The 24,047-nt window shown below is 53.7% G+C and overlaps 1 protein-coding gene across 3 annotated transcripts in view; it reads right to left on the reverse strand.

Annotated features, from left to right (window-relative positions):
• CXCL12 (C-X-C motif chemokine ligand 12) overlaps positions 1 to 11,162 on the reverse strand; it is a 28,150-nt gene extending 16,988 nt beyond the window's left edge. For 2 of the 3 annotated variants that reach the window (XM_040242815.1, XM_040242816.1), the window contains exons 1-3: positions 11,021 to 11,161; positions 6,889 to 7,006; positions 4,709 to 4,795 (exon numbers count right to left, since the gene is read on the reverse strand). In XM_040242815.1, the coding sequence (XP_040098749.1) occupies positions 4,709 to 4,795; positions 6,889 to 7,006; positions 11,021 to 11,081 (266 nt within the window). In that variant the 5' untranslated portion in view covers positions 11,082 to 11,161. Of the gene's footprint in view, positions 1 to 44; positions 2,126 to 4,708; positions 4,796 to 6,888; positions 7,007 to 11,020 lie in introns of those variants that run through there. The other variant, XM_040242814.1, reaches the window with a different exon arrangement.
• Between the last annotated feature and the right edge of the window lie 12,885 nt (positions 11,163 to 24,047).

The following is a 24,047-nucleotide window of genomic DNA, read 5'->3' on the forward strand; positions in this document are numbered from 1 at the left end:
TAGTGGAGGTCCCACGGTGGCAGGGAGGCCCGGCTCCCCGGCTCTTCCACCGCGACCCGGCTTCCGTGGGGCTGGGGCTGTGCCCGCTGGTCAGACACGCGTGGCCCCAGGGCCAGTGGGGCAATCTAAGGGCAGACGGAGGCTTGCCTGTGTTGCTTCATGGGGCGGGGGGCAGCCCTCTCAGCTTGGGCTGCCCCGGGATGGGTGGCAGGTGCCGTCTTCCCGAGCACCGCAGAAAGCAGTTTGCAGCCTCAGGGAAGCAACAGCTTGACCCACAGTGGCTACAGGACAAACAGCTCTCCCAGAACAGACCTGTCAGCCTCTTTGGCACAAAGATATCCTGTTCCTGAGGTGGGAAGAAGGGAGCATGGAGACACGTGTCTGGCCCACTCTTCCAGACACTTGTGTAACAGCAGTGCTGCCCTGGCCGAGGTCTCGCAGACCACTGCCGCTGGTTTCCACAGAAAGGACTGCAGCCCTAGGCAGTCCAGCCACCATCCAGAGGCCTTCAGAGGCACCGAGGGCAGGACGAGGCAGGTGGGCAACCCACACACCCGGGAGCAGCCCCGCCAGAGGGTACAGGCCGGGGATTCGCCAGAGATACAAGGGCTGCAGGGGGAAGTAAAAGGTCCGTGGCCGCAGCGCCCTAAGGGGTACAGTCCTCCAATGGGGAAAAGTAATGACTCATTCTTATGCCGTCAAGCAAGAGGAGCTCACAGTGCCCTGTGACCCAGGTGACAGGCAGGGGCCCTGAGCTGCTTCGCCTGAAATCCATGTGCTCCGCCCTTCACCCGTGCCATCTTTCTGGATCTGTGTACTGAGATCATGGTCAGGGGTCTGGGAGGCAGGGTGCGTGTGCGTCCATGCGTGATGGGGGATAGGGAAAATAGCACAGATCTTCCAGGGTTCCCTTTGCCAAGTATCACTGAACCCAGTCTTTCTCTCCCCTGGGATCCCTCCTCCTCCCAGTCCAAATTAGCGACTTGGGAAGAAATCTCAGCTATAAATCTGTCTGTATGTATGTGTCGGATTGGGGGCTGGTGAATGAGGACTGAGACAGCTGTGTCCCGGAACCTAATCACTCAAGGTCAGGCGGCAGCGGGGGAGGGGACACTCCAGGAGTCCCCAGAGCTGCAGGCCCTTCACACAGCTCCTCTGCTTCGGGGCCTCGGGGACCGTGGACAGAATCTACAAAGCGGATTAATTGCCCTGCAAAGAGGCTCCCTGAGAAGCATTTCCATAGCTGCTCTCTGGAAATTCAGAGCTGCCAGCCATTTTCCCCACGCAGTCTGAGGAAACCCACCTGAGCTTGGAGGTAAGGCCACTCGCACAGTCCCAGGCCCAGGGGAAGAGTCCCGTCTCACATGGCAGAGTGGTGGAGGGCCAGGCAAGGCGCCGGAGGCAAGATTTCAGTTATCACCTGCAGACGTCATGCCCACAGCCAGCTCTCCTCCCCAAAGGCAGGGACGCCCCAGGCAGGGGGCGAACAAGAGGGTATAACGCACCTGCCTCTCGCTGGCTGCCTTGAGATGCCCCTGCTGGGCCATCAGACTGCTCTGTGCAGAGTTCAGGTGGCCACATGCTGCCCTCAGACAGGAATGCAGATTATAAGAGTGGGGAGCCGTGTCAGCTCTGAGCGATCCTGACCATGGGCCTTCCGAGAGAGGGAGTGGAGGGCTAGGTGGGAGGCTCATCAGCCCAGGGAGATGCTGGAGAGAGACGCCGGGTCACTCTAGATGGAGCCCCGAGCCACTCTAGGGTCCAGGCTGTTCTAGAGAGTCCTGAGCCCACAGGCCCCAACCCCCGTCTCTGCACAGCTACTTTCTTCTTAACAGCAGACCAGGAAGGGCCCCGGAAGGCGCATAAACACAGGAGCCAGTGAGGCCGCAGAGGCGGAAAGCGCTGCTCCCCCACAGGCGTCTGAGAGCCTGCCCCGGGAGGCAGGGAGGTCTGCCCTGGAGGAGGCTGAGAGCAAATCTACAAAGCGCCGGGAGCAGAGTGCACTGCGGTCCATCTCGGAGTGGCAGATAACTAGTGTTTCCTTTTCTGAGCAGCCTTTCTCTTCTTCTGTCGCTTCTTTTTTCCTATCTTTTCTTTTTTCCCCACTTTTTCTTCTCTGCTCCCCCTTAGATAAAATTAGTAAACCATTAATAATGTTGAAATAAACAAGAGTACATGTCAGTCTGTGCAATATTTAAAACTGGCCCGTGTATTTGTTTAACCCTGTCTTTAGTCTCAGGCCTGGAGGCCCCTGGGCAAAGTACTCTGTCAGTATTTCATTAAAATAAATCAGACATTTTCCCCATTCCAAAAAATATTACACGGGCTTCCAGAACACTGATACTTGTGAACTGGTTGTAGCCATGGTCCATTGGCCAGCTTGACCCTGGTTCCCGCTATTGCCTGAGGCTTGTAACAGGGACCAGGGCTTGATATCTGTAAGGGTGGGAAGGCAGGCCCAGGGCCAGACTGTGTCACCCCAACCTGCTCTCCTCCGGCTTCTTTACATCTCAATGCAGAGCTGAACTCCCTGCTTTATCTTAAACATCTCTGCATTTCAAATCGAATAAAGGAGGCTGGAGGACCAAGGTTTAAATGACCATCCAGGAGAAAAAAGAAGGCAGCCCGATCCCACCTTCTTTCTGGATGCCCGTGGACACCCCTGGAAATGACTGGGATTGTTCTGGAGAGCAAGGGAGAGAGCTGGTTAGCAGGATTTTATTAAAGCAACTTTATTAGGGCAATTGGCTCTTGACTATCACATTAACATGATTCAAGCTTAATGGTATTTAATGATTTATGGGGTAAGGCCACCTGTTCCTGAGAAAGCTTGATATTAACCATGGGCTGGAATTATGGGATTTTTACATGGGAAAATGTGAAAGCTGGGTATTATGAGGGTTGCATCTCTGGAGATTACATGGGGATGTTAGGAGAACCAGGTTGGAGGAGGAAGGGGAAAAGGAATTAGTGAGTCAAATATTATTCTTCAGAAACTAGTGCCACTGATTCCACTGTTTAAAAAAAAAAAAAAAACACAAAAGCTTGAGTTGCAGATCTAACCTGCTCCTGAGCAAGGCCCATGTACTGTCACTTGCAATGTGAACTCAGCAGAAGGGATGCAAGGCACCTGACCAGCAGGCCAGCTTACGTTTATAAATACCAGAAATGTGTGTGAGCCCCATGTCTGACAATCAGTGGATTTTAGCTCAGGTAAATAAATTCCCACGTACAGTAGGAGGTTTATACCATGAGACAATGACATTTTATTGCTAGTACATATAATGTCACATTTGATACAATTTTAGTACAAGTGAAAAAATACACTGTGGGTAACATTAAAAAGCTGCAATCACACTTATATATCATATATATTTCTTTACAAATTGCCAGTAGTTTACGATAATAGAGAAATGTAACCTACTGACATTCATATGGCTCCACTTCAAATATAGGAATTGTTTGACTATAAATATATTTTGAAATACATTTGTCTACTAAAGAAACGTTTAAAAAAATTGTGCACGAAAATATATATAAAAAATGCCTTGCAAAAAGTTACAAATACCACCAGGCCCATCTGTGGATCCCATTTATGCATGGGAATTTCATCTTGCCAACATTTCTGATTGGAACCTGAAACTGTGCTGTGGCTTCAGGAGGAGGGGTTAGTGGTCAGAGGCTCGTTTATTCATCTATTTTTTCACTTCTGATTTCAGAAACCTCAGAATTTGTAGAGCCTCCATGGCCTAAATAGGCTTCAGAGACAATCACAGAAACCAAATTCCTCAAAGGAAACCCTCAGATTGAAAATTGCATTTGATTCTGCAAAGACTGTCTTTCATGGGAAGGCAGAGACATGACCTCATACCCCCAGCAGAGGGCCAGCCCCATTCTGGAGAAGGCCAGAGAAGGATCTCACAGAGGGCCTGCGGATGAGGGGTGGGCAAAGGGAGGAGGGGGGCCGCAGAGCCGGAGCCCGGGCGGTCGCCCTCCTCCAGCTGGCTGCGTACAGAAATGCGAAGCAGGAGCAAGATGAAAGCATGCTCTGGGAAGCGGGGAGAGGCTGGGAATGACCCAGAGAGGGTCTCTGAGCACAGACCCCAGCGATGGTGGTTCTGCATGGAGCTCTGCTCCAATCACTGAGCTTGAACGAGGAGGTGTAAGGCAGTGGCCGCTGCCGAGCACCCGCCAGCATCTGGGCCGTCATTCTAGTGGTGGTTCCCCCTGCCCGAGCTGCCCCCAGCCTTCCTCCCAGCCTCAGCGTCCGGAGGAAGAATGCTTTTCTCAGCTCCCTGCTTGGCCATCACCTGACTGTGCTCAGACTCCCCAGGGGAGAAAAGGAGAATCTCCAAAACAAACCAAATACAGAGCTTGAAGTAATTATCAATTTAGAAAAGGATAATGAGTGATGATGACTGTGATGAGCATGAGGTAACTGACTGGTGGGAAATGCTGATGGGATGATATAATTTCTTAGAAAAACCCCAGTTATAAAGCAGCCAGTGGGGAGAGGATGGATGAGTACACGCACCAGGCGCTACAAACGCAGCTGTCTGCGTGCTGGGCAGAGCTCAGGTCCATCCCAGGTCAACGCACTGCCCCCAGGCACACCTTCCTCCCCCGTGCCTCTGCCCTTTCATCTCATTCAGGTCTAGCTTTCCTCGGCTGGGTCTAGTGGAAAGTCCGTTTTGGTTGTTGTGCTTACTTGTTTAAAGCTTTGTCCAGGTACTCCTGAATCCACTTCAATTTCGGGTCAATGCACACTTGCCTATTGTTGTTCTTCAGCCTTGCCCTGTCAAGACAGAGGAGGTGACAGTGTACAGCTGAACAGAAGGGGCCACGGCTGTGACCTGGGCCACTGCTCACCCGATACCCAGGTTTGGACCCGACTGGAGCCTCCCAGCCGGCTCAGGCTCGGCAGCCCTAGAGGTGCTCGGGAGACAGTGCTAGCCGTGCTGCACGTTTCACCCCGAGATACTGGGAAGAGAAGGGGAGTCTTTAAGGAGTCAGAGAGAGTCCACACACAGAACGTGTGCTCTGGCTTTTGAAGGCTAAGTAGCAGTGGGCAAGGAAAGGGGGCAAGAAGAGCAGGAGCAAATACCCCAGGGGGTGACACTGCAGAGAGGATGCAGAGGGACTGGAGAGACCCTGGAGGACCCTGAAGAAGCCTGCGGCCAGGTGTAAGGAGCAAAGAAGTGGGGCTTTATCTGCAAGCTTGTTTGTGATGGGAACTCGTGGGGACTTTGAACTGGAGGGTGGCAGAAGCAGATTTTTATTTTGATGGATCATCTTCACAGTACATGGCAGACAGACTTAAGAGGAAGCCTGGGGGCCTGGAGACCTACAGAGAAGTCTGAGCAATAGTCTGGGGGATGGGAGAGGTGAGAGTGCAGTGGGGGGAGGGACAGTGTGTGGGGTGGGAGAGGTGGGGAAGGGGGTGAGGGAGAGGACGTGTCGGCAGTTTGCCAGAAAATGGTTTCCAGAGAAATTTTACAAGTTCACGGAGTGTGCACAGTCTCATTTGTTCTCTGCAAGTTTGGTCTGCACCCTACCACCTCCATTCATAGCCTCCCTTCCTAAAGACTCCCGGAGGAGAGCCTGGACTTATCTCTGGATCCCTCTCCATAAAACCCTGGTACCAGGTAATGTCAAGTAGCCTGAGGACACTACCACCCCCAGCCACTCAGCATCCATGAGGACCCCTGGGGCCAGCACAGGGGCCTGGCAACACTCACAGGAGTCTTCACACAGCCTGCCTGTTGAGCCAACGCACTGCGCAGAGGCCTGTCTCAGAGCAAGGCGGACTGTGGTCCAGTTCTGGGGTCTGCTGTTTTTTAATGCTGTGTTTGTGCAAACAGATCTGAGGACTCTATTTGGCTTCTTCCAACTCGAGATGCAGTCCCAGGCAGGAAAACCTGCAGTCTCCACTGCAAAGTGGCCCATCCCCACTCAGTTCAATATCTGATTAAATACTTCTCAAATGACTGAGTATTTTATTACAAGCAAAGAAAAAAATTCATCTTCTAGTGCCCTAAAACATAGTGTAAATGACAAACACATTCAAGGCAGCAAAGGCTAGGAAAAAAAGACAAAGAAAAATCAAGCCTAAAACCAGTTGCTGTTGGGTGGAAAATCGTCAGGTAGCTTGTGTTCCACCTTTCGTGTCCCCCACCAAGCTCACTGCAAGTGAGCAGGCGGACATGTGGGCACTGGAGGTCTGAGCAATGGACAGCCACGTGTGGCTTTCTTTCTGCACCGGCCCAGCCTCCCGCACTCCAGGAGAGATCTTTCCTGCTTATGTGATTTTGGTGCGTCTCATTCCCCACATGAATGAAATCAAAGGTTAGCAGCTGCCATCAACACCAGCAAAGCAAAAACCTTGTGTGTTGGGTTTCAGAAAATGCAGTTAAGTGAGCTGGTGATTTTGAGTTTCACCAAACAGTTTAATGATGGCTTCAGCTGTATTTGGGTCTTGTGATTTTGTGCTGTGTAATAAAGGATTAAATGAGGGCACCAAAACCCTGAAACCGGTAGAACTATTACTAGCAAGGGGCTGGTTAATTTACTGTACTTCAGCAGAAAGAGACTTTGGTGAAGTTCATGTTCCTCCGATCTAAGGGGTGCCTCTGAATGTGCTCCCGTCTCTTACACTAAAGGGAGGAAGCTTGGAAAGAGGAAGAAAAGACCTGTGGGAGCATGGCAGCCAGGCTTAGGGCGCCAGGGCTAAGAGCAGCTCTGAAACCCCTTCCCGGTGGTAATATCAGCTGCCACTAATCATGCCAGGCTCGAGGCTGGGCACTTGGCGTGTGTCATTTCTCCAGCTCTAACACGTCTGCGGGTTAGGTGTCTCTATGCCCATTTCTGGAGGATGATGTTGAGACTTACACGATCTGAAGGGCACAGTTTGGAGTGTTGAGGATCTTGAGGTGCTTGACGTTGGCTTTGGCGACATGGCTCTCAAAGAATCGGCAAGGGCATCTGTAGCTCAGGCTGACCGGTTTTGCTGGAAAGGGAAACGAGAACAAGGCAGCTTGTTATTTTCCTGCTGGGTCTTGGGGATACAAGGGTGACTGAGACTGCAGCCGAGGGATCAGGTAGTGGTTTGCTGGGGAGCGATGGGAGGAGTCACGGGTGCCCGTGGCAGAGACCTTCACCTTGGGCCACACAGGGAGCTTTGAGTGGGCTTGGGCTCAGCTTCGACAAGGCAAGAAGCCAGAAGGACCTGAGGAAGCCAGACCCTAGGAGGGTAGGGAAGCTAACGAGAAGCCTCCTGCTCCTGCGTCTCAAGATAAAGGGCATGCCTTACAGGAGAGGACTGCTTCAGTCCAAGGCACTGAGGTTCCCAGGGATTCTTTGCAAAATCAGCTCCTCCAGTGCCTACTGAGAAAGACTTCCCCATTCAAGGAAAAGCCAGAGGGAAGAAGGAGCTCCAGGCTTGCTCTCTCCTCCTCCTCCCCCGAGAAGCCACTGCATCCTCCCTGGGAATGCTGCCCTCCCCCGCCTGCAGTCCTCTCTCCTCACATTTACCTTAAGCTCAGGCAAACCACAAAAGAACTCCCAACTGGCTTCCTCCCTGGGAGTCCCCAGAGGGCAGGCAAGGGCCCACCTTCCCCCCTGCACTTGCAGTGCTTCAGCACCAGGATGCCCCAGCCTCCTGGGCTGTATTCCATCTTTGTTTGCCAATCCACCAATTTGCAAAATGCCATAATTGACACTCATTAGTGTAAATTAGCAAAGGGCTCCTGCAGAACCCACAGCTCACCCTGTTAAGTCTAGAATTGCCAGCCGGGGGCAGGGGTGGGGGGTGGCGTGGGTGCGGGTGGCGGGTAGGATTGTGGGGAGTGGATCCTAGGATTTGTGTATGTGTGTCTGTGTGCACATTTTCTGCAGATTTTACCCAAGCCCTACTTAATACCCCAAATTATTTGAATTTGTGGATCCTTTCATCAGGGATTAAATGTATGTCTGAGAATATTTAGTCCAGAGATTTTTTTTTTTAAGTTTGCCTGTTTACAGAGCTCCCAGAAGCCTCCTGGTGGTTCTGAAGTTCCATGCTTTGGGGCAAGAGAGCTGGGAAAGCTTATGAGCAAGGGACTTTTTGTTTTTTTTCTTCCAAAGGCTGAATTTAGTTGAGAGAGGCCATGGCCACCAAGTCAAGGGGTAAGCAGACCACCTGGCCCCTCCCAATATCAAACTCGACTCCCTGAAAACCAGGAAGAAAGCCTGGTTTCCAGGCGCTCAGTGACTGTGGCGCTAGGGAGCCCGGAGCAGCCTTCAGGTTTACACCTGGGCTGACTCCAGAAAGGCACTGCTGGGGCCGGGCTTTTAGCAACTGCACCAGGTCCCTGCACAAGTCTTCAGGGCTCTGTAACCAGAGCACCTGGGAAAGTGGCCCGGAGCTGGGGGCTGGGCTGCCTGAGTAAAGGAAGAGTCAAAGTCCCCCTACTGAGTGTCCTGTGACCAGGTCCCAACTGAGCAGAACCAGACTGTGGGTCCCAGTGGTGAGGCAGGATTGCTCCCAGTCCCAGAGCATCAAGCTGGAAGGTGCACAGCGTGACGGCTGCTGGGGTGATGCTGTGGATGGTGCGGGCTGCTCCTCGCCCCTGTCTCCCAGACGCGGCTTGGACTCCATTAACCAAGCAGTGAGATCAGGCCAGAAATCAGAGCCCATTCTGAGCTCAAAACACAAGCTTTCTCTTTTCTCCTCTCCCCTCTCCACCCCCGGGATTATCCATTTCCTTCAAAGGCAATTTTTCATTCTTGCTCCCAGGACCCAGCTGCCTGCCTATCAAGTGGAGAATTTCAACGGGTTTTTAAAGTGACAGAGCCCCGAGTGTTCTTACAAAAGAGCTAGGTGCTGTGTCCACCTGGCGACCTTCCTGCCAGCTTTTTACCAATATTACTAACTTTTCCAACTGCTTTGCATATGTACAGGCAAGAGGCCTGACTGCCTCAGATGTTACCCAGGCAGGAGTGGGGTGAACTTGGCTTCTGGTGAAGTTGGCATCTGGTGAACTGGGTTCTGCTCCGCAGCAATCCTTCCACACTAATGCAGAGACAGGAGCCCCGAGTTAGCCCCTCAAACCAGGCCTGGGACTGGGACCCAGCCTGGCTTTAACCCCTAGAAGCCCAGGGCATCCAGGGACCCAGCTTTGTGGTTGAGGTCAACCAATAGAATGAGGGTAGAAGCCAGAGTCAGAGCCTAAACATGGGGACTCAGCGTGAGCACCCAGCCTCTCGGGGGTCACAAAGTGCCTCCTGATCTACGCATGCAAGGAGGGCATGACCATCCTGACCTGGCCATTCAACTGCCAAGAGGGCGACTCAGATGGACAAGCAACCAACAGTTCCCAGAGTTAGAAGGAGCCTGTGAGCGAGGCCCCCACTCCTTCTGCGTTCCCCAGGGTCAGCTGAGCCCAGAACTCCAAGACCTGGGTCCCTGCATTCCAGTCATTTCTGCAGTTCCCCAGGGGAGGTGGCAGCCAGAGGAAGCACCGTTTCCTCCTCCAACAGCTGGATGGTAACACCTCCACTTTCGCCAAACCACTCAATTGTTAACACCCTCAAACCAGAGCGTTCCCCATGACCTGGGGCCAGGACTGTGTAAAGAAAAGGCTAGGTTACTTTTTCACCTTACAGAAAAAAAAAAAAAAACACACACACAATCTCAATTCCCTTTAGGAGCAGTCCCACTGTAGCTTTAACCAGCAACTTGCTACACTTTTAACCGGCACTTCCCAGGTGGTCAGTCACCAGCAATGGAGAAGGCAGCCTGTGGTCTTCTGTGGGAACTCAACTGACTGCTCCAGGGTCTGAGCCCCCAAACTGACCTCAGCTGCAGGGAGATTTCAGTGTTCTTCAACCCTCTCTGCAGGATTGGTTAGAAACTTCACAGCCAAGAACTCTCAGCAGGAGCTGACCAGGCTGACTTGGTTTTGTTTTGTGTGTTCAGAGGCAATGGTTTATTTTGGTTTGCAGCAGTGGTGTCCTGTAACAGGACAGTGAGTTTTCTCTTAAGCCTCAAAAGGAAAAAAACGCTGTCTCCCTCTCACAGTGAAATGGGACACCACCTTTCCCCGTGGCCTAAGGGGTTGGCGATTGAATTTTGCAGCAGCGCTCAGCTCGCTTCGAGGTAGAGAGCTCATCGGCTGGTGACAAAGCCGCCCGTCTGCAGGTGTGCTTAGGGGCCTGGGTAGGAGCATGCATGGCCCCAGTGGCGCCTGGGTCTCTCTTGGGTGACCCCAGGAAGAGGCAGGGAAGGCACTGGGTGGGTGCGCGTCCAGCTTCGCCGCGTGTCTGCGGACCGCACTACGGGTACGGAAGCACAGCCAGGCGTTTGGCTCAAACTCGACAGCTGCTCGGAACAAGACGCCCGCGGAGCCCCACTTAGGTGGGTGCAGAAAGAGGGTAGGCCTCGCGTGAATGGGACGCCTCGCAGCTTACAGGATCGCATCGCCACCACAAACAAGTCGCGGTGCCAGACAGGCTTTGCAAAGCGCTCTCTCCAACACGACCCGCAGATCGCATGTCCGGTGCGATGCGCTGCGGGGCCTCGGAGCCCATTCGCCTCCGGAAACTCAGCTGCGCTCGGGAAGGCACTAATCTGGGAGGTGGGTGGTCGAGGGCCAGGGACCCGCGGCTCCCGGTTCCGCTCCACACCTCTGCGCCCTTGCTCGCCGACTCCGAAGGCGCCCAGGGCGCGCTCGCACCCAACTATCCTGCGCGAACTCGCTCTGCAGCCCGCCCGAGGTCGGGCGGCTGCTCCCGGGTCCCGGAACCAAGCCCTGTCGCGGAGTGCGAAGCCTCGGAGCGGGGGGCGCTCGGGGGACAGGGGGACTTCGAACGCCGTACGCCGAGGGAGTGCGCCCCGCGAAGTGGGCTGCCTCAACCTCCGGGGTGCAAAGCGACGCGGGTTGGGCTCGCTCGGGACAGCTCGGGCTGGGGCGTCAGAGCCGGGGCCCCTCACCGAGCCCGGAGCCCGGCGCCTGCCCACGCCTCGGTCGCGGGGCGCACTCACCGTCGCTGAGGCACAGCGCAGTCAGCACGAGGGCCAGCACGACGAAGACCTTGGCATCCATGGCACGAGCCGGCGGCGGGCGGACGGAGGCCGGACGCGGCGGGGATGCGGCGGCGGAGAGTGAAAGTGCGGCAGCAGGAGGCGCGCGCCCGGCGCTTTAGAGGCGAGAGCGGGGCGGGGCGGGCGCGCGGCGAGGGGCGGGCCTGGAGCTGAGTCCGGGCTGCGGCAGGGGGCTTGGACCGGAGTCCCCTCCCAGCCGGCCGCTCCCCCTGTCCCCTCCCTTCCCACCCCCGCCCCAGCGCTGGATGCTCCCGAGACTGCGGAGAGCTCCAGTTTTTGACCTCTCGGTTGCGCTGGGTCCTGCTTTGGAAATCTGACCTGCACCGAGGAAGCCAGTGCCCAGGGAGGGCTGGAGACAGGGCTGGTAACTGTTCCCAGGATGCAGATGGAGAGATGAGTCCCAGAGGCTAGAACTGAACGAGAACCAAGGGAAAGCAAACAGGTCGGTCCTAGAGGTAAGGGCCAGCTAGGCCAGTGGCGGCCTGGGTAGGCTAAGAGCGTCCTATTTGGGGAGTGTACGACCTGGAAGTGACCAGCGGCCTCGGCTTGCTGCACCGCGACCGGGTAAACTGGAACCAAGGGAACCAAACTGGTCTTTGCATCAGAGCTTCTCTTATTCCAAGCAAAAGCTATCGCTTATGTCTTAGCCGAGTCTCAGTTTCCTAAAGTATGAAGTTGAAGCTTTAAAATAGAATACTGTGCCCTCAAAAGGAAGCAATGCCAGTTCGCCCCAGAGGCTTTAGTAACCATGCGTTTATTCAGCCCTTTGCACCTGCTCTTCAACTGAGAAATGGGTTAGTTTCCACCCTGCGAAGGGGAACTGTGGGAATTGACTTGAGACCACCGCGAAGTGCTCAGCATTCAGTCTGACACATAGTCAGTACTCAAGAAATGGAATCTAGAAATAACTGTTTACACTCCAGTATTTTCTCCCTCTTCCATCGGATGTTCTTACCACCTGAAACAATGAGAGAACTCTCCTCTCCTCCCCACACCCAGGACCGTGCTCCTGGGGTTGGTCTTTCTGGTTTAGAGACTATACCAATAGGGTCGTCCCTGGACGGTGTCCAGCCCCCGCAGCAGGCTGCTGCGCCCCAGCGTGGACACATGAGAAGGTCCCGAAGTGGACAGGGGTGCAAGCAGGCTGTCTGGAAGGCGCGGGGGTGAGAAAAGCGCCCTTTGGATCCTCTCTAGTGATCACACGCCTCCCCGGCCAGCTCCCTCTGCTCTTTCCCTTGTAACCTGACGGCGGAGTGGATTCTGTCCATCCAAGGGGCGCTTGCTCGGCGGGGACAAGTCTCTGGAGCCCCGAATCTCTGGCCTTGGGGGACCCTGGGCTCAATTGCTCAAACTGGGGGCCAAGGGAAGGAGAAATCAGCAAGAAACAGCGAGAGCTCCAGGGGTCCCGTCGTGGGGATGGGTGTCTTTTGTTTTGTTTTTTTTCCAAACTACTGTCGCGCCCGATTTGATGCCCTGTGAATCCGTGTCCATTCATTCACTCACTCACTCCCGGACGAGCTCACTTCTGGGTACTGAGCATGGAGCCAGGACTCTCACTGATTTTGGTCTCTGCCCTTAAAGAATTACCAGTCCAGTGGATAATACAGTCCTCGGGCAACCCCCGGCCGGCCATCGCCTCCTCTCGGAGCGGATCATCTCCAAGTTCCCGAGCCCAGCCGACTGCGGACACGCCAGAGCGCAGCGGCCGAGCTCGGGCGCCCTCTGGTGACGATGACTCTCGTTTCCCCTCTACCCCTGCCCCATGCCCCTGGGGTCCGAGTGGACCCAGCCCCAGATCCCTGAGCAGACTGCTGAAGCTACAAGGCTCAGTCTTAATCGGGCGGCGGGCGCCTAGGGGCACATCATGGAACCTAGAGCCCGGCGAGAGATGCGCGGGTAGAGTTTTACCTGCAAGACCGGCCAAAGCCAATGTAAAAACCTCTTGCTTGTTTCCTTTTTGTCACAAAATCGATAGCTGCTCCCAGAGTTTAAGGGAGTCACTGGGAGGGATCCGCGTGGACTGGTGGGAAACTAGGGCCTTCTGCTTGGCCGCTCCCCGCTATCCCAGAACAGACATCAGTGTGGACAGACATCACTGACCCTTCACTTCCTCTATTAATTCATTACAGTTCTTCCTGAGCACCTGTTATGTTCCAGACACGAATAAGTGTTTGAAATATGTTAGTAAAGGAGGTACAAACAAACGAAACAGCCCAAACCCCTGCCCTCCTGGAGTTTACATCCTGGGAGGTGGGGGGAAGAAAATGGGCACTTCGGGTAAGTAACTACGGGCACCACCTGTAGAAAATCATGAAGTGAAAGAGTGAACCAGAAGGAAGGGGAGGGAGTTAGACTTTTAGGTAGGGAAGCCAAGGGTCTGTAAAACGTCCAGTTTATAAGTTGGCAAGCTATTTAAATTGAAACCTCTGTGCAAGTCAACACTCTGGGGACCAGGGACGTCAGACTGTCTACCCTGTTAACCTGGGCTCTGAGCTCTGACCCAGGGAAGCCTCCCAAAGTCAAGGCAGCAGGGCACACCACCCTTTCTCTGTCCTTTGCTTATGACACTATCTCTGCATAAAAGGCTCCACCTTCTTTCTCTGCCAGGAAATTCGGTTTCCTATCAAGGCCCAAAGCAATGCCGCTTTCTCTGTGAGACCTCACGCACACTCAGCACTCAGAGTGGCAGCTCCTCAAGGACACCCCAGTCAAGAGGAGTTCAAGGTTAGAAGGAGGCAGGGGTCTGGCTGTTGAGTTAACAGATAGATATATATCCAAGGCTATGCGCTCTGGACCCCTGATGGGTCTAGAGCCTCCCTGTGGCTCTCTGCCCAGCCTGGGCTGTTCATACCTTCAGAATTCAGTGGCAGGGTTTTTGGAGGAGACCTTAGCACAGGGTTGAAGGTTGGCACCCAATCATTGTTTCCCAGTGTGAAACCATCAAGGTGACTTTAGGTAGTACTCTGAAAACATTATTTTAAAAACCATGGATTTATATATTTATAATAAATATATATATTTATATATTTATTTTTAAAGTGATAAGAAGAAAGTATAACTAGCACCTTAAAGCAGGCATTTCAGATATTGCTCAAGACATTTCATTTAAAAATATATGATTTAAGTTTAAAAAAATAGATTTAAACTAGCAAAGCAGTCAGTGGTATAGGTGGTTAGGGAAAGAACAAAACATCAGTGATACAAAAGGATCTGAAGTTTGAAAATAAATAAAGAACATTTTAAAATTACTTGATACTCCCACCCTTTTTAAACACAAACTGTTTGGTCTTAAAGTGGTAAAACCGAATCACACAAGAGAGATATGGCGTCTTCACTCTTGCCACCCAGATGAGGCCAGGAGGTGCTCACCCAGGAGTGCTCACTCAGGTTGGCAGTCTATGGGATTCCAGACTCTGGCCCTGGAGACCCATAGCCCTCCCACTTCAGCCATGAGTCTCCCTTCACACATCTCTGAGTGTGGGCCTGAGGGGCTCAGCCAGGGGACGACTGCGTGTGCTGCACAACCCCCCCTCCATCATTGACACCTAGGGGCTCACCAGGATGTGTGCCACTCTGCGAATGACACCTAGGGGCTCACCAGGATGTGTCCCAGTCTGCGAACCAGCAGGCCAGGGAAGAAAGACAAAGCTTCAGAGCCTGCTGTCATCTGTGGAATGGGTGTATTAGCCTTCCCGTTGGCTTTGGGGTTTGCTAGGTGTGAAAGAGAGCAGGCACAGAGAAGGTCTCGGGAGGTCTTTACACAGGACTTCAGTTTGCTTTCTCTGAATCTGTCACATTTGGTTCTTACAAAGACGACGCCTGCAGAAGAAACCCTAATGCCTCGGTTCTGTAGACAGGAGGCTGAGGTTCAGAGCAGTTCAAGGCCTGGGCCAACCTGGCCAAAGACAAAGGCACGACCCTCTGGACCCATAATCTCTGGGTTCTGAAACATCAGCGTGTGTGGGGATGGAGCTCACTGTCGTGACAGGTGTCTAGGGAAACCTCCTGTAGCCCTATACCCAAAGCCCACACTCAGAATCTGTCAGGCTGACTCTGTCTTCCTTGACTGGACCCTAAATTGGCCTCAGGAGCCAGTTGCAGGAGCCCCAGTCCATCCCAGAGGGAAGGGGCCAGGGAGGCTGAGGCAGGGCTCCTGCCTGGGGGGCTTGTTCAGTGCTGGGTCCTGGCAGGCTTTGGGATTCACATGCCAGCAGGGCTCACCCTAGGTGAAGGTGCGCCTCCTGCAAGTCAGATCTCCTGCGGAAGGCCCTGGACCCGAAGACTCTCCCTCGATGAACACTCCTAGGGCAGGGGGGGTATTTTCTGGGACATCTTCATGCCCCCAGCCCACACACGCCAACACAACTCTGCCGGCACCCATTGCCCAGATCATGGGGTCAAGTCCAGATTTGCTCTGCTGATCCTAACGTTTCCGCTCTTCTTCCTGTGTCCAGGGGTAGCCTCCGGGCAGACAGGACTCAGCATCTGGAGCTCCACGAAGTTTCCGGGACTGGAGTATCCCCCAATCTCTACCATGAACCGCTGGATGATAGGAAGTGTGAGCCCCGGGGGATAAACAATGCTTACGCAGGAGTTCGTCAACCTCACATCTCCCTATAAGGCAGGTTCAGTGTTAACCTCCATTCCCAAGATTTGGGAACTAAGATGGCATAGCTACTCTTTGGCAAAACCAGGATTCAAATCAACTCCGCCTGGCTCTGGGGGCTGTTCTTGGAGAAGAATTGAAGGATGGGTTTGTCACATAAAATATAGGACACCCCATTAAATTTGCATTTCAGATAAATGTCTCTTTTTTTTGTATAAATATGTTCCAAATATTGCATGGGACATACTTACACTAAAAAGAATTATTCCTTGTTCATCTGAAATTCAAGTTTAACTAGGTGTGCAAGAGTTTTATTTGTTGAGTCTGGTAACCTGGCTCCAGAGTCTACACTCTCCTCAGCACCATGAAGCCCCTCTTGGTGGGCTCCCTGCCTGGGAATTGAGGACATGTGGGCAGAGGGTGGGAAGAGTATTGGGAAGGCAAGTTCTAAAATCATCCACTTTCTCAGTGAAGGGATTTCTTGAATTTTATTACAACAGAGTTGTATTATGCTGGAAAGTGGTGTTTTAAAGCAATATGGGGATGATCTTTTCTGTTTTCCTTTCTGCTGTGAATAGTTTAATGACATGCTAACCCCAACCCTGACCATCCAGAAGTTTTCCTGGTCGTGCCTCAGGCCTCTTCTCCCCAGCGTCTGCAGTCCTCCTCTTCCTCTGGTCTGGGAAGAAGTACGTGAAGCACAGTTACTGACACCCTTTCTGTGTTTCAGACGCCCTGAGCTGTGTATGGGGGAGGAGGAGGAGCCATCATCCCAGGAACGAGCATCATACAGGCAGTATCCTATCTGGAGGGATTTGCAGATGAAGAAAGAGGTCAAGAGCTGCTGCGGTTCATGGAGGAGGAGCTGGGCCTCCTGCCCACACAGCTGGGCCCCTAGTCAGAGAAGCCAGGATCCCAGACCCACCGGCCCTCCCTGTTCAGAGAGGGGCTTGAACATCTTTCTCCACCTTACATCCCCGTGGCCAGAGTCTGAAGTCCTTCTTCACAGATGTGCTGGACAAGACCGCACATGGAGGCTGCCCAGAGAGCCTTTCAAGGCTGAGTGCAAAGGCAGGCTGCATTGGCAGCCAGGGCCAGGGGATATAAGTGGGAGATGGACTTGGGTGGGGAGACTTGCCAGCGCCTCTAAGGTATGTAACACCCACCCCACTGCTCAGAAACAGACTGAGGAGATTAAACAAATGGATCAGTAAGAGATTTTTGTTGTTGTTTGGGAATAATTTATCAATTAAACTTTGTAAATTAGGGATGGCAGTGTTGTCTTTAGACAAGCCAGATCCAAGATCTTGACTGGGAATTTGGGTCTCATCTGTGACACCTCACTGGCTTCCAGCTTCTAGCAGCCTTTCTCTCCTTAGGTTCCAGGGATGAAGTCCCCACATTTGCAGCCAAGTTGACTGATCCCTGGTGCGCCCTTTGTCTCTGCGGAGTACCCAAGTTTTGCCTCATAGCCCTAGGCACCAAGAGGTGCCTTCCTTCATAAATCTGCAATCCAGCCTTCCATCCATCCATCCATCCATCCATCCATCCATCCATCCATCCACTCATCCACTCATCTGTTCATCATCCAGCCGCCAATGCATCCACCCATTTTGCCCCTCATCCATCTATCCATCCATCCATTCATCTGCTCAAGCAGCCATCCACCCATCAACCCATCCCTCTGGCTCTTCCTTTCAACCACTCCCCACCAGTTCTTTCCAGGTACTACTCTAGCCCTGAGATGCCTATTGCACCAGGAAAACAAAGATGCACCTCCTGCTTTCTGGACCACGGAGGAAGAAGAATCAAGCATCAAAGGCCGGAAACCCAGAGGTCACCCAGTAAGCCCTCACCTCGATACAGATCAAAACCTTTGCTCTCTCCTCATCAAAAGGGTAACCTCTGAAAGGCAGGGAGGGCTTCCTGGCTTCCCACCCAGGCAGGAGCTAAGGAGGGACAACATCTGAGTATTCTTCACCCTTACTGCCCATCTCATGATTTTCTTCCATAAATCACGAAAAAAGAGAAACCAAAAAGCAAAGAAACAAACCTTTATTTCTCTGTTTACTCCTTTGCATTTAATGAGCAGTTGTTAACATGACTGAAACCATCTGACGATTTTTGCCAAATGGAAAAATCTCCCTTCAGGGGCAATAAAACAAATATTCAGGATAGAGAGAGGCAGTCATAAAAGGCATTACCCGGTTGTAAACAGAGGCGGGTGGTGGTGATGTATTACCCCTGCTTCGGCAGCTTTCAACAAAGTTCTGAGATTCCAGGAGGGGCTCTGACCCGAGGCAATATTTACTTCTGCGGCTTCTTCCGCAGGTCAGTGTGGGTATAATTCTGTCTACCAGTTGACTGCAGTTGAGGTTTTGAGCAGGAAGCTCCAACCCTGAGCATTCATAACTCAGTAGGATTCAGTCACACCCTCCCAGAACACGCCAAGAAAAGCCCATTGTACTGTCCTGGCCAGGTGGGGTGGGGGTTTCTGCACACGCTGGATGGAAGTGCAGAGCCGGATGGCTTTAGTTTGTGCCTGGCCCCATAGCACCACTTGTCTGCCATACCGAAAGCTGGGCTTTGTCCCAGCATGCTCAGAAGGCCCGTGCTTTTCTGACGTTCCATCGTGCAGAGATGGCAGTCTTCGCTGTATAACAACTTCATGGTTTGGTATAAAGAGCCCAGTAGACTTCGCACAGATCTTAAAGTCTGAAGTCAAAGCAAAACTTAAACTTACGAGAACAGGAGTCCGACTGTAGGGTCCGAGCACCAAGCTGCCTTGTGAGGCTGCACCTAGCCTGCAGGTCTGGTGGTGACAGCCGGAGTGTGACTGAGAGTCAGACAGACGCTGACAATTCCAGAGATGGCTTTTCCAGTCCCACCGCCATCTGACAGCATCGTGGCAGGGTAAGTACGCTCATCCCCGACTTCAGGTGCAACCACTAATGCCCAGAGAGTAAAGCGACTTCCCAGCACCTGCCGAGCTCGCAGTGCAGACCAGACTCTGCCCAGAGCTCCTGTGACGGCCCCCGTGTTCCCATCACGCTCTAGTCTGGGTGCGGAGGTGCTCGGCCTTTGGTCGCTTTGGACTTAGAAGATCTGCTTCACCCTGACCTAAAGCCCCTTTCAGGGAGCACTGACTCGTGTGCAGTAGGGTCTGAAGCCTCACAGTTAGGCTCTACCCTACAACCAAAAGGATGTAGCTTAATAAATCTAACAATAGCTGACCTCGAAGACTGGAATGAAGTCTTTGGTCTGTGTCTGACGCCTGCCATGGGGTCTCCAGAGCCTCAGAGGCCCAGGCTGGCTGGGAGCCCCAGTGTGGGCCATGGGCCCCCTGTTTCATACCCCACTGACTCCTTCCCGGGGGACTCAAGGGGTCCTGAAGAGGCGCCCCCTCAGCCCTGCCCTAGCAATCTGAAATCCTCCTGGCTAAGGTCATGCCCAGGAACCAGCTTCCTAGGACAGGGCAGTCGTTACTGGGGCTGGAAGAGGGGGTGGGGTCTGCTCTGCCCTTCTGGCGGGGCTGGGAGCTGGGAGAGCGGTGCTCCTCCACTCTGTGTGTGCAGGCAGCGCCGGCACGCAATCTCATCTACGTCTCCCCAGTTTCCATCTCTTGTTTTATGAGGCAGTTCTCACATGCGTTTATCTCTCCCACCAAACTAGGGGTTCTCATCCCCCTTTTGCTAACAAAGAATGAATCCGGGATTTAAAGACTTGAGGGAGGCTGTGCAGGTGATGGGTGGAGACACAGGGTCCCGGTGGGCACCCTGCCCTCAGCTATAGCACCTTTAAGGATGATTGGGAAGTGCTGTCAGACAGAAGCAACTCATGCAGGGGTGAAGGTGCTCCTGCTTCAGCAGATCTGACCTCAGCAAGATGTCGAGAAAACAATTCATTGTCCATAGTCACTGCCACCCCCCAGTTCTAACAGGAGGCTTCTCGGGCAGGCGTCTGCACAGGACTGCCCCCTGGGTCAGACCTGATAGCAAGAAAAGCAGGTTTTAAGCTCCCACCCCTCATCCCTGCCCCCTTGCTGCTTTCATCCTGGTCCCTAAACATGCTCTTAAGTGGGAGCTTATTTTCTGCCAGCTCCAGCCCTGGAATTTGGGCAATCAGGGCTTCTGGGAGAACCAGCCAGCTGCAGCCTAGGAACTGATAGGAGATGGGAGTGAAGATAAACTGATCTCTGTGCCCAGGGCCGGCTCCCCATCAGCGCTGGGGAAGGGGAGGTGGAGGTGGAAGGAGACAGAAGGAAGGTGGGAAAAGAGAGCTGTCCTGAGGTCCCAGGAGAGAGGGCACTTCCCAGGAGTGCATCTTGGTGGGAGGAAGAGGGTGCCCATGTGGACCTGTCAGTCATCCTCTCTGGAGCAAGCCTCCAGTTCCAGGAGCCCAGGAAGTGCAGTGAGCGCAGGGCCAGGCTGGGGTGGGCTGCCACCCACCTGTCCACCCTCCACCCTGAACAAGAGCAGCCATTTTCCACCCAGGCCACAGAGTTAAGACCCGCGTTTTCCCTCCCCTCATTCAGGTGTGTCCAGCCCGGATGTGTCCTTACCCCAGAGTGCTTCTGGGGCCAGGAGGTGGTCCCGGCCTAGAACAGCTGCGTCGATTCTGAAAATGAGCCTGGACTACGGAGGGGGGACCTTTTTCATTTAGGCAGAAATGCTTTGTGTGTGCAAAATTTGACCTCCATCTCCCCTCCCCAGGCTGCCAGAGGGTAGATGTGTTTAGTTTGCAGATAAGATAAAGGCAGAAATTGGACTGGATGGAGAATTACCTGTCAGGCTTCTCTGGGGCCCGTTGCCCAATTCAGGCTCCCCTTTGTCTGTGCCCAACAAGGAGGGGCACCAGTAGGTGGCATGACCCAGGGTGTCCCAGGAAAGATCCTTAGCCTCCCTAACCTGGCACCGTCCGCCTTCCCAGCCCCACCTGCAATGTCCACTGTAGGACCCTGTGAACCGCTCAGCCAAGGCTAAGTTCAACTCAGACCACAGTGGAGGAGGGAAGAGAGGCACTCAGTGCTGCAGGCAGCCAGAGTCTCCACCCAACACCCAGGCACCTTGGACAGAACCCATTTGGCCCAGGTAGCTGCAGATTGGGATGCTTTGCAGCTTAGCATGGGTGTGAGCCCCACACTTTCCGCCTCTGGCAGGTCGGCTCAGGGAGGGTGAGTTAATGGAGAGAATGCTAGCCAGCAGCCACGAAGGCTCTGTGTTCCTGCCCAATAAGCCCCCTGCCTCCTGGGATCCATTTGGGGAAAGAATCTGGAAAGGCACCTCTCTCTACTCCTGTCCCTGGGCACTCAACAGCCTCCTGGCCCATTTCCCCACGCTCTGCATGACTCTGAGTTGCTTTCCCCAAGTGACCAACAAACCGAGTAGTCTCAGCAATGCTGCACCTCCAAGCCCCAGTCACACCTGGGGGCGAGACTCACCCTCCTGGCCTCCAGCCTGCCCTGCAGTGGTGAGGGCGACTCCTCCCCTGGTGGCCCCTGAACTCTCCTTCCTCCCTCCCCTTCGTAGGGGGAGACTGGAGGGCCTGGTGGAGGCTGAGTCCCAAGGGTGTGGCTTTCAGGCAGAAGCTGAGTGAGCAACCCAAACCAGCCGTAAGCCCTCTGCTCCCTGGAGGAGGAGTCCATGGGGCTCACCAGGTGCCTACAGGTCATTGCTCTTCCCTCACTGCAGATGAGGAAACTGAGGCTCAGGGAGTTGGTCTCAAGTAAATGGGAAGGAAGGGATCTGAACTCACACTCAAACACGAACCCCAGATTCACCCTTGCTGTTTGCTGCACACACCCTCTCGGGGTAGGGGGAAGGGGGCAGCTCATCAGGATGGGCCCGGGGTCTTGAGCTACAACAAGGAGGGTAGAGAGCAGAGGAGAAGCACATTGTGGGGGAAATTTGAAAAGGTGGGTGAAGGAGGGGGTTTTTGAGCTAAGTGCTGGAGACTGAAAAGATCCAAAAACTAAAGAGGCAGGTGGAAGGAGAGGGTTAGGGAAGCAAAAAAGAGGGTGAGGATGCTGGGGGCATGCAGAGGGCACCAGGGAGCGAGATGAGGGGGGAGCAGCATCAGGTGTGTGAGAGGACATCACAGGCTAAACAGGGAGGGCCGGTTGGGACCGGGTCACAAAGACCGCGAGTGCCTAAAGCTTTCCCACCTTTTCCAGCCCGTGGGCACAAATGGGCTTCATCTGCAGGAAAAGTCACTCTCCCCTTTCACGGGAGCCCCTGCCCTCACAAAGCCCCTGCTCCCAGAGCATGTGACTGCAGCCAGTCATCCCGTGTCCAGCCCACACTGCTATTTGAGAACGCGCTGACATTGGCCTTACTGCTGGGACTGACCCACAGCCACGGGGGGCCCCCTGGGTGAGCCTGAGTGAGCCCGCCAGCTCCAGCTGCCGAGACGAAGGCAGTGCTCCTTCTGTGCCGGCGGCAGCAGCCCCTGCCTGCCCACTGCACCACACTCCACCCCACAGAGCTCCCCGCTGCCCACAGCCCCTCCTCAACCATCTCAGACCTCCTCAGGGGGCTTGACTAGCAGCCAGAATGCTCTCCTGTCCAGCCACCTACAGTTTCACATCGCTGTTTTTCTCTCCAGACACCTTCTCAGCCGGCTGAGTCCAGCCCATCCATCCCTGGCATGACCTGAACCTCATGAGTGGCCTCATCGAACCATGGCCGGGATTACTGCAGAGCTCTGGAGGATAAAGGGAGTCCCCAAAAAACACTGAAGCCCAGAACTATTGGAATCAGAGTCAATGTCTCCATCTGTGCACTATGTTAATACACAGTGGGCTTATTCTGGAGAGCCCCCAGAGTTGGTACCTGTGGAAGGGGAGGGAAGGAAGCAGGACTGAGCAGAGGAAGAGATTAAGCTGTGGCGTAGCTTTGAAAGGATTCCCGGGCGGCTTGATGGTAAAGAATCCACCTGCCAGTGCAGAAGACGCAGGAGACGGGGGTTCGATCCCTGGGTCGGGAAGATCCCCTGGAGGGGAAGTGACCGCCCGCTCCAGAATTCTTGCCTGGAGAATCCCGTGGACAGAGGAGCCTGCTGGGCTACAGTCTGTGGTGTCACAAAGAGTCAGACTGGTCTGAGCATGCATCCAACAACATAGCCTTAAACAGGTTCCAGTAAAGAGCCCTGACTCTGAAAAAAAGTGTCCCTTGCGCTCCCACTCTGGAAGGTATGCCTGTGGGTGAAGCTACTCCCCTCAGTAGAGGACAGTTTCTGATGGTGTGGCTGCAGGGTGGCCTTCAGCCAATGGCACTCCCAGCATTTGAAGAAGCAAGTGCTTCAGGCCAGAAAGGGGATATGGTGGCTCATCACACATCACGGCATCTACTACAGTCCACCCCTTGCCTTGCCAAGCCCTGTCTTTCAGGGAGAATTTTCTGTTAGAAGGGGACCTGGCCAGTTAAGGTGCTGGACGTAGACAATGATGAGAACCCACGCATGCAGGCTCTTGGGTGTGGGTGGTCTGTTTGGACAAGCCAGGTGGACAAGTCCTCTGAAATCTCAGGGTGCCTGATTGGAGTTTCATGGGTCACCTTTCAGAGTAGCGGTTTGGCTTGGTTTCAGATGAAGTGTAATTTTAAGAAACTTTTATAATGGAAACAGCAGGGACATAAAAATTCCACCAGCTTGTAAGAACAGAATGTCTACAAACCTTCTGCAAGGGTTCTTGTATCAGCCAATTTTTACAGTCACAAGTGACTAAAACCCAACTGAGTAAATTCAGGCTGGGGAGGGGAAATTTACTATTTCTCATAAATAGGCAGAGGAAAGGAAGGGTGGACCTGCCTCTGGGAAGATTAGATCTCAGGTTCTCTCCCTCTTTGCACATTTAAAGTGGAGAATGAGCATTTGCTCCAGAGAAGTGGATGCAGGCCCTCTCTAGTCTTTCACGCCTGGGCCTGGTCCTGAGGCTTGGGGCGGGGGTGGGGATGGGGGGGGCGCTGTGGGCCCCTGAGCAGGGAGAGGCAGGAGCAGGGTGGAGGAGGCCTGGGAGTGCTCCCCAGAGAGCCCGGGCAGCCCAGCCCCAGTGGTTCAGCCAGGGGTGTTGTAGATCTGGGGCTTGTGTGGCTGCTGTCCGATCCTGGTGGAGGGTCCATACATCTTAACTCCCCTCCACTCCCTTTCCTCCCCAGCTGCTGGGGTACAGATGAGGCCAGGCCCAGAATGGGGAACTGGCAGGAGCTAGAAGCAGGGGGTTGGCAGGGCTTGGAATTCCACTAGACTCCTACAGCTGGCTTTTTCCTTCCATATTTCTTACTGCTGGATTTTTTTTTTTTCCAAAGTCTATTAGGCTACTCAGGACGTGTGGTCTGGGGCAGTAATAACCCTTCCTGAGTCCTA

The sequence above is a fragment of the Oryx dammah genome, unplaced genomic scaffold (genome assembly GCF_014754425.2).
Source record: "Oryx dammah isolate SB20612 unplaced genomic scaffold, SCBI_Odam_1.1 HiC_scaffold_6, whole genome shotgun sequence".
Taxonomy (NCBI): domain Eukaryota; kingdom Metazoa; phylum Chordata; class Mammalia; order Artiodactyla; family Bovidae; genus Oryx; species Oryx dammah.